The sequence below is a fragment of the Apteryx rowi genome, unplaced genomic scaffold (assembly GCF_003343035.1).
Source record: "Apteryx rowi isolate R43461 unplaced genomic scaffold, aptRow1 scaffold_31, whole genome shotgun sequence".
NCBI classification, from domain to species: domain Eukaryota; kingdom Metazoa; phylum Chordata; class Aves; order Apterygiformes; family Apterygidae; genus Apteryx; species Apteryx rowi.
In genome coordinates this window covers 2477333-2491128 of record NW_020449530.1, presented here as the reverse complement: position 1 = coordinate 2491128, position 13796 = coordinate 2477333, and the positions used below count along the sequence as shown (strand labels likewise).

Here is a 13796-nt window from a genome sequence, read left to right as displayed (position 1 = left end):
ATTTTAAGACACTGTCAGGTGGCCAGGTAAAGAAGATATCAGACACCATCATCATCAAGTGGCAAAAAGCAGCATGAAAGAAATGTCAACACACTCTTTAGAGACAGAAGCAGAAGAGTACTGATCAGCTACAATATCTCATGATTATTACAGCTTGCTTCAGAGGTCAGTCCTTTAGTCATACATCTTGTTCAAAACTATGCTTCTTCAAAAGGTGCAGAAGAAATGAAAAGCTTCTAAGACCAAGTCAAAGAAAGGCTAAACAACACAGAGACATACATGGTGAACAGCGATCAAGATGAACAAAAAGACTACATAGGACATGTTAGGCAAGTTTGGTACAGTCAACAGAAACATTTGAGGCAAACAACTGCGCTGTGTTGTGAGATTTCATCGTCTACCCGAACCATATGAGGCTCAAGCATAGACTGAAGAGGATGTTGTCAAAGGAAACACAGACAACAGACAATCATGGTAGCTCAGTACTGGAGTTTTCCTGAAACAGATATCATGCCACTTCACCATCTCTTTCTCTATAGCAGAAATTTGACTCTCGGAGAAAATATGAGCTGCAAAGACCTATCAAGTACAAGGAGGAGATGCGAAAAGGCCTGATACAAGGAAAGGTCAAGCAAGACTGGATGGGACTTAGTCCAGGAGAGTTTTGTAGATGGATGGCTATGCTGAAAGCTATAAAGAGAACTCTGAAGTTGTCAGAGAAGGAATGCAGAGCTAGGTAGCCCTGGAAACCAGGGACTTTTATCTAGCTGATGTCAAGCAGCCACAAGAAGACCTTAGTTTACAGTCACATGAAGGTGTACAAGGTGCTCTGAAGAAGAGGAATGCTAAGGAGGGCAAGAATTATCACCAAAAAAAAAAAAAGCAATAGTAGCAAGAATTCCCAGAGAAAGCCCTGCTTAAGCGAGACATTCAAAACAAATACAGACTGTTTAAGAATAGTAGCATAGGCTCTGCATCATCTAGGCCAGTTATGGTGCAGTGCCCTCTGGAAAGATAGACCTTCTGGAGAGGTGGTAAGATAGTATCAAGGCTTTCTTACAGATAACAAATCAAAAGGTAAGAATGTACCTGAAAACTTAGAAATTATATTCCTGTTTGAGCAGGTCAGTATCATTGGAACATTTTGCTGAAGGACAGTGAAGAAGCAAAGAACAGAAATAAAATCCAGAGGCCAGGCCTGCTCACTGCTGGAAGTGATGCTCATATCAAATGGTTGCGTGTCCTTAGTAACGGACAAGTAAGCTTCGGTTATTTTGGGCACATCAACCAGCCAAAGGATGTCCACTTTATCATGTCCTCTGGTCTATAATATTAAAGGTCAGATTAAGAGACAGATGATTCAATAAATGGGTAGATTGATAGAAGAACTGTGCCACACAGAGCTAAAAACACTGTATCTTGGAGCCCAAGACAAGGCACCACAGTTAAAGAGCAACACATTTCATCATGCTTTGTTCTGCACCCTAGCAGCTCTTGAACTGTTTATCTCTCTAGCTATTATTATGAGGTCTGCTAATACCACTTCTTCTCACCAGAGATCAAGAGAAGGCAAGGATACATTAAAATTACTTTTTTCAAAAATGTTTTGGTGATTTAGCAGCTTAAAACTCCATTAATAAAAAAAGGGGGAGGGGGGAGGCTAAGCATTTCATTTTTTTCCCCATAACCTCTAAATGTGTAAGTTACTTTTGAGAATGGGCTATACTCTTCAAAGTTACTTACACTCTTCAAAATCTTACTGCGGGGCTTAAAATTCAGCAAACTCTTTAGACGCTTTGAAAACTAATGCTCTTATTCTATGGCTCACAAAAGTTCAAAACACCCTCTTTTCTGAAACCACACAGAATTCAGAAGGAGAACAACAGACTTCATGACTGATTACAGCACATCTGCATCGTAAGTCATAAGACATACTCTGGCAAGGAAGTATATGTCATAAAGCAGCCAGAAAGCACGACTGCTCTGAAACATATTGACATTAAATGCAAAAGAGGTTCTCATTGCCTTTATTTCATGCACTCTTCCTAATTTTATATTACTAACAAAATGAGAAGAAACACACATCCAGTTCTTAAGAGGTCAAATACTCCTATTACTCATGTCCCAGATGAAGAGGAAGTTCTCATGTTATTTCCTTAGCAACCACTTTTAAGCAGAAAGATTAACGGTATGGATAAGAAGCAAATTTACAAAAGATCTTAACTGCAGAAATTTTTTTAAAAAATCTGTTACTTAAACACATCTTCCAGCATTGCCTTTCCTCTGTCTTGATTTTCTGTGTGTTCATCTATATGTGGAAGATAACTTTCTTTAGACTTACCATACATCTTTCTCATAGTATCTGAATACAGCCTAGTATTTTTTCCATCTTTCCAATTATAGTATTTTTAAGGGTGGTTAATAACAAATCCTTGAACATTTCAGAATATATCAAATCACACTCTTTTATGCGAACACTAGATACTTATTCAGTATTAAAATATAGAACAGATACCAGGTTCTGAGGGTGGTTTTTTTGCACTATAAAACATTAAATTCACCTCTTAGAGAAAATACGAAGATCTTAATTTCAAAATAAGCTATGCCACAAGAAAAACAACTACATTTCACCATAACTGAAGTATAACCTTTCTGAGGTTCTTATTAGTAGCCACATTTCAGAAAAACAATTTTTTCTCTCTTCAAATTGTTTATGTTTAAGATACATATATTTCTAGACTCAAAACACTCGTATGTTATGAGCTTATTATTACATGATAACACACATGAAGGACAGGAAGCAGCAGTAGGAACTGCAGGCTCTGAAACAATCTGCAGCATACATATGAATAATTAAAATTATTAGATTTTTATTCCCTAAAGCAAGCTTTTTTGATTGCTCAATAATACAGAACATTATTAGTCCATTAGTTACTTCTTTGTTTAGAAGCCTCAGAAGACCAAAGCAGCCCATGGGCTGAAATCATACTAGGTTCCATCAATGTCCAAAACTAGCTAATGACCACAATTAAAGGCAGTAACTTCAACGCTAAAGGTCTTCCATAGAGGAAATGATCTGTGCAGACCACAGAAACTATTAGAGGGTTTGAATACTTCATCCAGAAATAGGACACAACTTGAAGGGACTTTAAGGTACTACTTAATTAGCAATGAGCACAGGAGCTCTGTGGGTCAAAATCAAAGCCAGAAACATTCATGCCCCAAGTTTACACTTCTTTTTAACCCCTAGAGTGCAACAAATAAATAATCATATACATGTTTTCCTTTCAGAAATTTTTATTCACAACATTCTTTTCTCTTGAATCTTTAGCAAATTCTGCCAAACAATTGACAGAGCGTACTGTCTGAAATCAGACCACCAGTTTTACTCTGAGTAAAACTCCTCTACAAAAAGAACTGTTATGTGTTAAAATGTAAAGTGTCAAGCAAGTTGGCATCATGGTATCACTGAAAGGAAATGCCCTCATTTTATAGAGAGCAAGTCTCACCTTGGTATACTCATCTTTGGCCTTGGTAAGCATCCGTAAGATATCCACTTCTTTGTTATTAGTAGAATTCATGATCATTGGGGATACTCCTGTTACTGTGCCCTGCTGTGCTTTGAATTGTTCCTGTTGAGTTAGGCTGAAAGTGGGAGGTGAGAGGAGAATATACAAGAAAAAAAACAACAACAACAAAAAAGTTTAACTACTGCTACTTTACCACAATTAAACAAAACTTGAGTATTTTCATTTTTCCCCATCAATATTAAAACACAGTTATCACACCTATATTAAAAGATCTGTATTAAAACAGCTTGATACAGCATGAGATACATGTTCTTCAATCTTGAATATACTAGGTCATAGGCTTAAATTTCTGCAAGTCACTCACAATTTCTAAACTCAGAAAGAGCAGGGAATTTATAGTGTTATTCAGTTCTACTGGTGGTGGAGGATGGCAAACACACAAATCAGTCATTAACTACTAGCAAATGACCAATTTCCTGCCCCAGCTGCTTTATTATTATTGCAGAATGCTGAGAATTATAACACAGAGCCAACTGGCTGAGCTACAGGGTATTTTTTATCTATATGCAACACTGCTATTATAAGCCACTACACATGGTTTACAATAGCATGGATCCTCTGAAAACTAGTCTTTATTGTAGTAAATTACCAGTTTGAGAGCACCTAATCACCACCAACTGCAACTTGAGCTAGTTAACTAAAATTAGCTGTCAAAAACCTGGGCTTCCTAGGGTTCATTGCTTATTTCTGTAAATTCATCCCCATCAATTATTTCTTGGGTCACAACTGACTTATTTTAGAGCTGTAGGACACACAGCATAAACAACAAAAAAGCAAAACCAAAAAAACACCGTTGTCACAGTCTGTGTTTCATAATGTTTTGTCACTGCAAAATGTAGAGCAGCAGGTATTTTTTTTAAGAAGAGACATAAAGGAAACTTGACTAATTTCCCAGCCAGGATTTTATAAAAAATACTATCTGGAATAGAGCGGTAGAATGGTTAAAGCATTTTGCTATGGATCTAAGTGTGTGAGCATGAGCCTTGTTTGGACTGGTACTGCAGGACACAAACAGGCACATGGTACTTTGGCAATCAAAATTGATGTCACTTCCTCAGCATGCTTCTGGCTACAGAAACACGTTTGTTAACTGGGCTGTTAAGACTGGGACAGATGACCTGAAAAGGAGAGATTCACAGTTCTGACAGTGCTTTTGCATTGCTCTGCTAGTATCTAATGCTGTCAGCTTGACTGTATCAGTCTTCTACAGTTTTTCTTGGGATGACAAAGACCTGGACCTACATCATTCCTCTTCCTATCCCTTAAAAGAAATGTCAGAATAGCTGTGACACAACGCCTCCAAATCCTACACAGCACAGGCAACTGGTAAATCCAATCTTTGCCAATTCCTATCAGGTCCCTTTACTATTGCCTCCGCATTACTTCTCTAAAAAATTTAGATTGCGCATGCTGATACAATCTAAATGACTTATCTTCTTCCTCCTTCAAACAAACATGAAAACCTGCAGAATACAATCATCAAAAATGGGATCATTGCAAATAAGCCAATTATTAAACCAAGGGCCCCTATCAATTCTGGACATATGAAGAAAGCAGTGACAGTTAAGAGGCTATCCATGATACTGTAAGATTAAAATACTTCTGAGAACATAGTTCTGTGTGAAATTTTGATCTCTGGTTTGACTGCAAAATTCGAGTTCACAGAATTTATATAAAATAATTTTATTGAGTACATAAGAGTCATGAAGTCAGAGCTAATTAAGTGAATTTTGTACATATTGCTAAGAAAGGAGGAAGCAGGAATTCAGCCATGATGCAGAAAGAGGAAAAAAACACAGAAACTGTATTATGACAGTATGTCTTCATGATTGCCCTCGCTTACATTAATGTGAGAAGAAAAAGGTAACAGCAACATTAAAAAAGTCTCCCCAAACCGAAAAATATATTAAGCCTCCAAAGAGTACAATTCTTCAAAACAGATCTCTGAGGCATCAGGGAATAAATCAGATGCACTGTTATGCTCTGATAGGTAAGCTGGACAGTGAATTATGAAAAAGTATTGCAATACAGCAACTTATTTTTGAATATATAAAATGCAGCTGGGTGACAATTTTACTTTCAACAGATTCTATAGAAATAGGTTTAAAGGAGAGAGGTATGACCATCCTTGTAATATAATGTGCATGTATGTACAGAAATACATACATAAAAAAGCACAGAAAGTCTTGTTTACCCATCACTTACTTTTTCATGAGTTCTGCAATTCTTTGGCATTCTTCCTTATCATAAAACCAAATCCCATATATGGACACTGTAAATGCACATCAAACACAAACTATGAGCATCTTCTCAAACAGCAGTTCTACCTGATAGCAATTCTACCTGGTAGATATTTAAAGGTAACCTGCAAAGGAATTTTTAAATTTATTTCTTTCTCCCCCCCCCTCCCCCAAATAAATTAAATATGACAACTCAGATCCTCCAGTAAAATAAAAAAAGATCAAAGGCATATCTCCAAGGATGTACAATACAAGCTCTTGAACCTACACTGAAGGCAGACATATTTGATCCTTTTCTCCAAAACACTAAACCATCAGAGTTTTTCTTTAAATCCTTTTCCTCTGTCAATTTTTTCAGTTGTCATATCCATCCATTAGACCGCTAGTGGTTAGTGTACTGCAGGCAGAGAAGTGTTGCACACATATATAAGCAAGCAAGATTCATTTAGTTTTTAACAACTTTCAGGCCTCTCTTACATAATATACCACCRATGTTGTTATAGTAGCATAAATACACCTCTTCCTCTTTGCCGATTTCCTAGCATGTTGCCCATGACCTTCACCTCCAAAGAAGTAATTATCTGTAGCCAACCTCACTATGAGAAAACCTGTATCTAAGTTCAGACTTCAGCTTCTGGTTTCTGCAAAAGTAAGTGCCTGCAGCTTTGCCCAGCAACAGCAGATTTAAATTTACTAATAGCACAGAATTCTCATATGTACACACCACTAATGCAACCATCGTGATGGTAATAACCATAATGGAACTGTATTTAGTGCACCTTCCACAATCATCATAAATAGGGAGGTTTTTCCACTCACAACCGTGTTAGATAATTTTTATAAGATAGCCTGGGAATAAATCTATAACACTGTCTGTACATATTCTCGAAAATGATCTGTCCACATCGGTCAGGGTAACTGTCCTAGTTTTAACATCAGGCACAAATCTGCTCCAAGAAGGGGAGGACAGAGGCACTTACAGGGCTAATATGCACCTTCCCCTTTATATCATCACCACAACCTTGTGCAATGTCTTTGTTCCCATTTATATGATACAGTAGCAAAGAGGCAACTAACTGTCCCCCCACCCCCACACTGCAGCAAGAGTTAATCTCACTAACATGTTGTAATTCCTAACACATCTTCAAAACATAGTAGGGGCTAGTTTTCATTTGAGAGGGGACTAAATGGATGGAGTAAATGCTTGAAAACAAGTGTAACACTATGCCTAGTCGTGTAATATTTCTTTGTATTAGAGCAAAACAAAAGGGATTGTTTCTTCAATTACAAAGAACCAAAAATGTAGCATACTTCATATCAGTTGGCTTTATTAAAGTCTGAAAAGAAAATGAATGTGCAGCAGCTCTTTGTAAGACACAAGTGTAATATTTATCTCCATTCCCCTTCAAATTTTCAACCATTTGTTGTCCTTTATATAGCTAAAAATGGTTTAACTGTTTAACAGAACATACCGGTGAAAAGCATAAAAAAAGAACAGCTATCCTATAGACAGACAACAAATAACAACTTTTAAAAGATGTATAATCCTTTTCATGATTAATTTTTTAAAAAGTTTGATGATGATTTTTATTATTCGGCTAAAAAAAGACAAGTAACACAATATGCTCCAGAGGTTCTAAAATCCATGTATAAATGTACAACATATGTGCTGGTGCGAACTGCATAACTCATGTCCTTTTTGTAAAATGGACATTAACATTAAAAACTGAACTTAAAACAGTTATTAATATTCCAACAAAAGTCACAGTAAGCATCAAATAATGAACTGCAAGCTTGTACAAAAGTGTGTGAAGGATTTGCAAGGTTCCAAAATACTGTGCTAAACTAGACATCCTTCTATCTAAACATATTTGAAAAATTCATTGTTCTGTTAGATGTTGTCCATATTACAGGTAACACAACCATATTCTTGAATGCAACAAGGTAACAGATTGAAAACCTCATCTGTCCAGACAGTCAAAATTGTTTTAATAAATCAAGGTTATTCTTTGTTATAAAAGAATCTCCAGCGTAGACAAGTATTGATGAAACACTGGTTAACTGCTCCATCCTTTCTTAAATTTTTTTATTATTTCTGCCACAGCTGGTGGCATGTCCAGTATGCAAGATAGGTTGAACAGATTCACCTATTAGCCAATTGATCAGACAAGTCACAGGCTATTCATGAAAATCTGATAAACTTGAAATCAGACAGTCCCTTGGAAATATTGCACTGCTTCTGGCTATTACAAGTTTAAAGACTGGAATCAAAAGCAGAAGCAAGCTAGTTTACCTCAACTCAGAGACAAAAAAACAACTAAACTGTCTGATTGCCAGTATAAAGGACCATTTCATTTATAAAACTACAACTCATCATTTAAAATGCATTTCAAACAAATGCACAGCCAGTTCAGATCACAGAATCAGGATACTGATTATGTCTGTCCAATCAAAGCAACAATATATACCATTTTAACTGAATGCTTTAGTCAGAATATCCTCCAGAGAGCTGTCTTCATTGCAGAATTAGCCCAGATGTTATCTAAGTGTCAACCCCATCCTATTGACTTCCACATGTGCACACACACTTTCTCACCTCAGCCAAATAGTACTTCCAACTCAGATTAGGAAGCACAGATGAAAGAAAGTTGAGATTGAAATCCAAGCCCAATATTCTCTGAGCCGACAGCTTAACCATTTAGCAGTGAAGATGCAAAATCTTTCACAGGTAGACAGTCCTTCACTTCTTTCCATGCTTCCCCCATCTGTCCAGAACAGATGAATACTTCAGAAATACACTGAGAAAGAATCATAGGGCTGTTCAACTTACTGCAGCACAATGGACTCTTCGACATGCACTCTGAACTCTTCTTCAGGCACAAGAGAATGAGGTACCAGTGAAAAGGTAACAGTTTGGGTGGAAATCTGAGATGTCACATACCTGAAGTACACTAAACCTATGTGTTCATATTGAGTGCTCATCACCTGGGCTAACCTTGACATAAAGTTATACTACAATATATTCTACTTTAATCTACATTTAAGGAAACAAAAATGGAAATTATAGTGATAAAAATGTGTACTAACTGCCATCATCTTGATTAATAACAAACATAAAATGGCAACTTTTTTTTATATATACGTTAACACATAAAAATCCAGGAGCAGCCAAAGAATCTAAGATGATAACAAACTGTAATTATTAAGCTAGTAACCCAGCATGCTCTTCACTAACAAGAGATAAATACACATACAATACTAGTCTCACTGCAAGCTTTCTACTAGTATGAAAAGAATGTATTTCTTACCAGGATTCAATTTAAATAGATTATCTGTATACACCCTGTCATCTCCATCGGACTGTTTGACAAAAAGGAAATCTAGATCTAAGTATCACCTGCAGAGTGATAATTGCACTATCTAAAATGTTCACATGCTAAAACGTAATCATTAAACAGCAGAGCTACAAAGGAGATTCTTCTGCTGCAGCACAGAAGAGGAAATATTAAGTCACTGAACGCCCAGCTTTACCTATAAAGTTTTCCAGGGAGATATTGTTGTAAAAACAAACAAACAAACAAACAAACATCAAAACCAGATGTCTTCTGCTCCCCAAATGGGCCAGTTACATGAAAAGTAGCTAACAAAACGGAAGACCAATGAGGAGAGCTAATTTTATTCTGACAAGCTGGCATTCATCTATTCATCCATTTTCAACAGTTCTGAACTCATGTTCTTTACTAAAAGAAATGAGATTTAGTAATGAATTGATCATATTAAAGGAAAAAAAACCTCACCAAGGTCATGTTTTAACAAGATTAAGCTAAACTAGAAGGATGTAACACAGGTATCAAATCAACAAGAAATAGTTAGTGTTGAACTCAAGTAAGACAAATAAATTAGTTAAATCTAATTAAATTCATTAAATTAAATATTAAAGTGTATCAGTCTTTAGAACTGTTAGAATTAAAAAAAGGTAGCTTATAAATCAAACCGGAAAATTTTTAACAAAATCAGTGAAGCTCATTTAATACTGCTCTGTGATTTAATTTCAGAAATTAAATTATTTAATTTTAAAATCACAACTTCAGAGCCAATTCTAAAGCTTCCGCCTGATAATTTTAATTTTTTGGCTAAGTCATTCTTATAACCGCACAAATACTACAGCACTGAACACTATTCATAAGCAGAAGTTGACAGCTGCTACTTACCAGAATTATAGATGACAACTTCTAATCTCTCAAAATTAAGACATTCATTTATTTATAATGATGAAGAATTTCTTACCACCTTTCATAATTCATGTTAAGGATTAACGACCCTATTAAAAAGAAAGGGGTTTTCTTTAGGATTATTCTTTTTAGTCTTCATTTGCATAGCTTCAATTTCCAGCTATTAGCCTTTTGTGCTCTGGATAGAAGTTTCCATTATCAAAGTTTTGGTTTCAGTGTATACACCTGCAGTCATTATTTTTAAGCTACTGATACACAAACTACAATATTTAAGCATGGGTAACATTAAACATGGAAATATCATAACTTCCTACTTGAGACTCCCCTGCAACTAACTGTTTTAAACTTCCTGTCAAAAAAAGATTCCAGAAAAAAAAAAAAAAAAGAGTAGACTATCCATTTTAATTTGAATGTTTTTTTCTTGATGTCATGTTTCCTAGGGTACTGGTCTCATAAGTATGGACTATGCTCTCGCTCCTGAAGACGTAAATCCACACTTGACTACACTGAAATGCAGTTTGTCTATGCACATGTTACAAGAAAGCCAGACTGCTTTACGCTGATGATCATTTCTCTCTGCTATCTATCTTTTGTGCAATATTTGACTAGTCTGCAAACTATTAATGACAACTGTGTTTCTTCTTCTGATAAGCATGTTAAAATACTACAGTGCCAAGAACCATTTTGCAGGACCTACTCAAAAAGTACCCAAAGCAGATTATACCCACAATAATACTTTTAGATTTATGAGTTCTTAAACTTAAAACACCATTTAAAGCACGTCATCTTAATTTTGTATCATTCTACTCTAATGCAAATATGACTTCTTTGTCCCTGATATAGTCTTTATGATTATGATAGCAAACTGGAAGGAATACGCTATGTTCGTCAGGCTCAAGTAGTGAAGGAAACTTCCCTGTTAGAGCTCTACATCATTTAACACAGGATAAAGCAAGTAAGACAGGACTGCAAGAAAGGAAAGAAGGTGTAAAAGAACTGTAGCTAATGCAGCTGCACACTATCCTGGAGAGCTGAAGAACAACTCTGAGGCTGCCCCAGAGACATTAGGCAATGATATGCATGTTGCAAAATACCATCTGAAGTGGGCGTCATTGATTGGGTATGTTTCATTTCCGGGTGTTTGATTCGAGAGCCTGGACCTGGGTATAAAATTTGAGTGTGTGATCTGCAAAAACACCAGCCACAGAACTGCAGTCTGCAGGAAGTGTTTTTGAACACGTGAATGAAAAATATACTGAAAAAATTAGGTCCAAGTAATTTAAAGTCAGATACCCCACATTAATGGATCTTAAATCTTAACCATTCTGCCTCAGGATTCCAATTTGTAAAATAGGAGGAATAATACTTCTAATCTGAACAAAGTACAACACAAACAAACCAGTTCAGTTTACTTACAAGGTATCAGCTAGTATACTGATGAGTATCACAGAAAAAAATAATAATTAGTAGTTCTGTCTCTAATATAGAACTTCAGCAGTATGCAAGAGGCCCACATTTCAGCAATGAGGGAAAAATCAGAATACTGAGTAGCTGCTCTTTACAAGAACACCATCCAGACTATTTGATGACTGATGATTTGATTCCTTATAGAAAAAGAATATGTGATCACATAATTTAAAATTACGTACACAAAAAAAGAGAAATTGTAGTGGTAACCTTAATTTTGGTATTTGCCAATCTAGGAGTGCTCAATTCTGCAACTTTAAATCATTTTAAACATAGTATTTTGCATCACTATTTAGGTATTTAAAAATAATAAAAACATAAATTTCACCCTATTATACCATACTGATAGTCATGTGGGACTATCATCAGCAGGACTGCAATCTTTAGGTCTCTTGCTCCTCTACGTTACATAGAGCAGCACAATACAAAATAAATACCCCCAATCCCCAAAGACATTGAAAAAAGATTATTTTTTGGACAATATAAAACTCTATTTTGATACCAGTGTAAATTAAATTCCTAAAAAGCAGGTGGAAGAAAAAAAAAATTGCTAAACAATCAGACACTTGCTCTTTCATTTAAAGCTTGATAATGCTCCTGATCCACCTCACTGGGTCACTTTTAACATGGACAAGGAAAAGATGACTTTCCATGGTATTTCCATTATTTCAAAGGTTTTTAACATTATATATGAACAAGCAGAAAAAAAAAAGCCAGTTATTAAAGGGAAAAGAAATCCTCCTCAGAGACATCTTAACGCAAAATGAAAATGATTCACGGCGAGTGAAAAAAAGCCTTTTTTCAGCTTGACCAGTCATCTTAAAGTCAACTGAGGAGGGAACTATTCAAACAACCTTCTCAATAAAGCCAAAACACAAAACAAAAAGCCCCTCAAAACCCCATTCCCCCAAAGCAGATTGCTAGAGAGTGGGCAGTGATTGGCAACATTATTAAAGTCAAGAATAGGTTCCTCGCTACCATCTGTTTAATTGTGCCTGGAACTATGTCTTAAAATCAATGCATGAAACAATTTTTTGTTAATAAAATGGACCCTGAAATATCCTTGTGATCTTCAACCTAATGAATAGTGGGTGACCAATTCACAGACTTCCAGATACAGAGCCAACAAACATTACTGATCTCATTGGGCAAAAAAATGACAATTCAAACAGAGATGATAATTTGTTTATAAAATCATGTCTGCAGTTCTAATGATAGCCTGATCTGAGACACTTCAGAAAAATCTATAGGAAATTCCATAATGAAAAGAACATTAACTCTGCAGCAGGGACAAGCAAAATAAGCTCACTAGAATGTCCCTCAAATAGTCTCAAAGCTAAGGTTATGTTAGCCTGGCAAGAAACTTCAATTTCCATTGATCCATTTATTTCCATATAGCTCAGCAGATGCAAGAGTCCAACAGCAGGTTCTTTACTTTTTGGAAAAGATCCCAAAGGCAAACCAAATTTGCAAGATTTCCCTTAAAACTGACTTTTATTGATGCTACAAGAAATTTTCAGTCATGACACAGGAATAGTGTCGATGCAATGATCCATCTGGCTTAGTGCAATTTTTTTCTCCCCTCCACTGATTTCTAGTCTCATCCCCTGCCATTGCATCATCAGTTCCAAATAACTTTTAAATCATGATGATGCATGACACTGACATGAAGGTAGGAGGTCTGTAGGTGCTGGGCTATCAATTTCTTAAACAACAAGTTGTTCTTAATAAAACCTGTATTGTTCTTAAATAAATAAATAAGTTGTTCTCAAATAACAAGTGTTTCTCATTATTCACAGCAGACTCCTAAAACAACCACATCAGACTGGAGCTCCACTGCCTTTTCTAATAGGAATGATTATACATACAGTCTCTCACTGAAAGAGTTTACAAGCTAAGTGAAGAGATATTAAGATAGACAAATGCTACTGTTTCCATTTTGATATAGAAAAATGACAAGATGCTGACTTTGGAAAGCTCTATGTGGAAGTCTTTATCAAGGCTAAAAACCAAACCCAGATATCCTGAGTCAACAACAGCAACCTTCCTCTGCAAGAAATCCATCAGAGAACGGCTGAGTGGGAAAAGAAATACAACTCCTCAACGTCCGAAGCTCCTATTATCCACACTAGCTTACCAGTGCTCCATTATCCCCAATAACTTTCCACTGCAAACCATTAAATTGGTCTTCCATGCATACTGAAATAAAGCCAGGCTCTCATCTATATAGTGACCTGAACATACACAAAAACACACCATTACTCAAA

General features: G+C 36.0%; 1 protein-coding gene across 2 annotated transcripts in view; it reads right to left on the bottom strand.

Moving 5' to 3' along the window:
• Positions 1-13796, bottom strand: part of DCP1B (decapping mRNA 1B) — a 47913-nt gene that overhangs the window by 16390 nt on the left and 17727 nt on the right. For both annotated transcript variants that reach the window (XM_026070407.1, XM_026070408.1), the window contains exons 4-5: positions 5796-5862; positions 3510-3645 (exon numbers count right to left, since the gene is read on the bottom strand). In XM_026070407.1, the coding sequence (XP_025926192.1) occupies positions 3510-3645; positions 5796-5862 (203 nt within the window). The remainder of the gene's footprint in view (positions 1-3509; positions 3646-5795; positions 5863-13796) is intronic.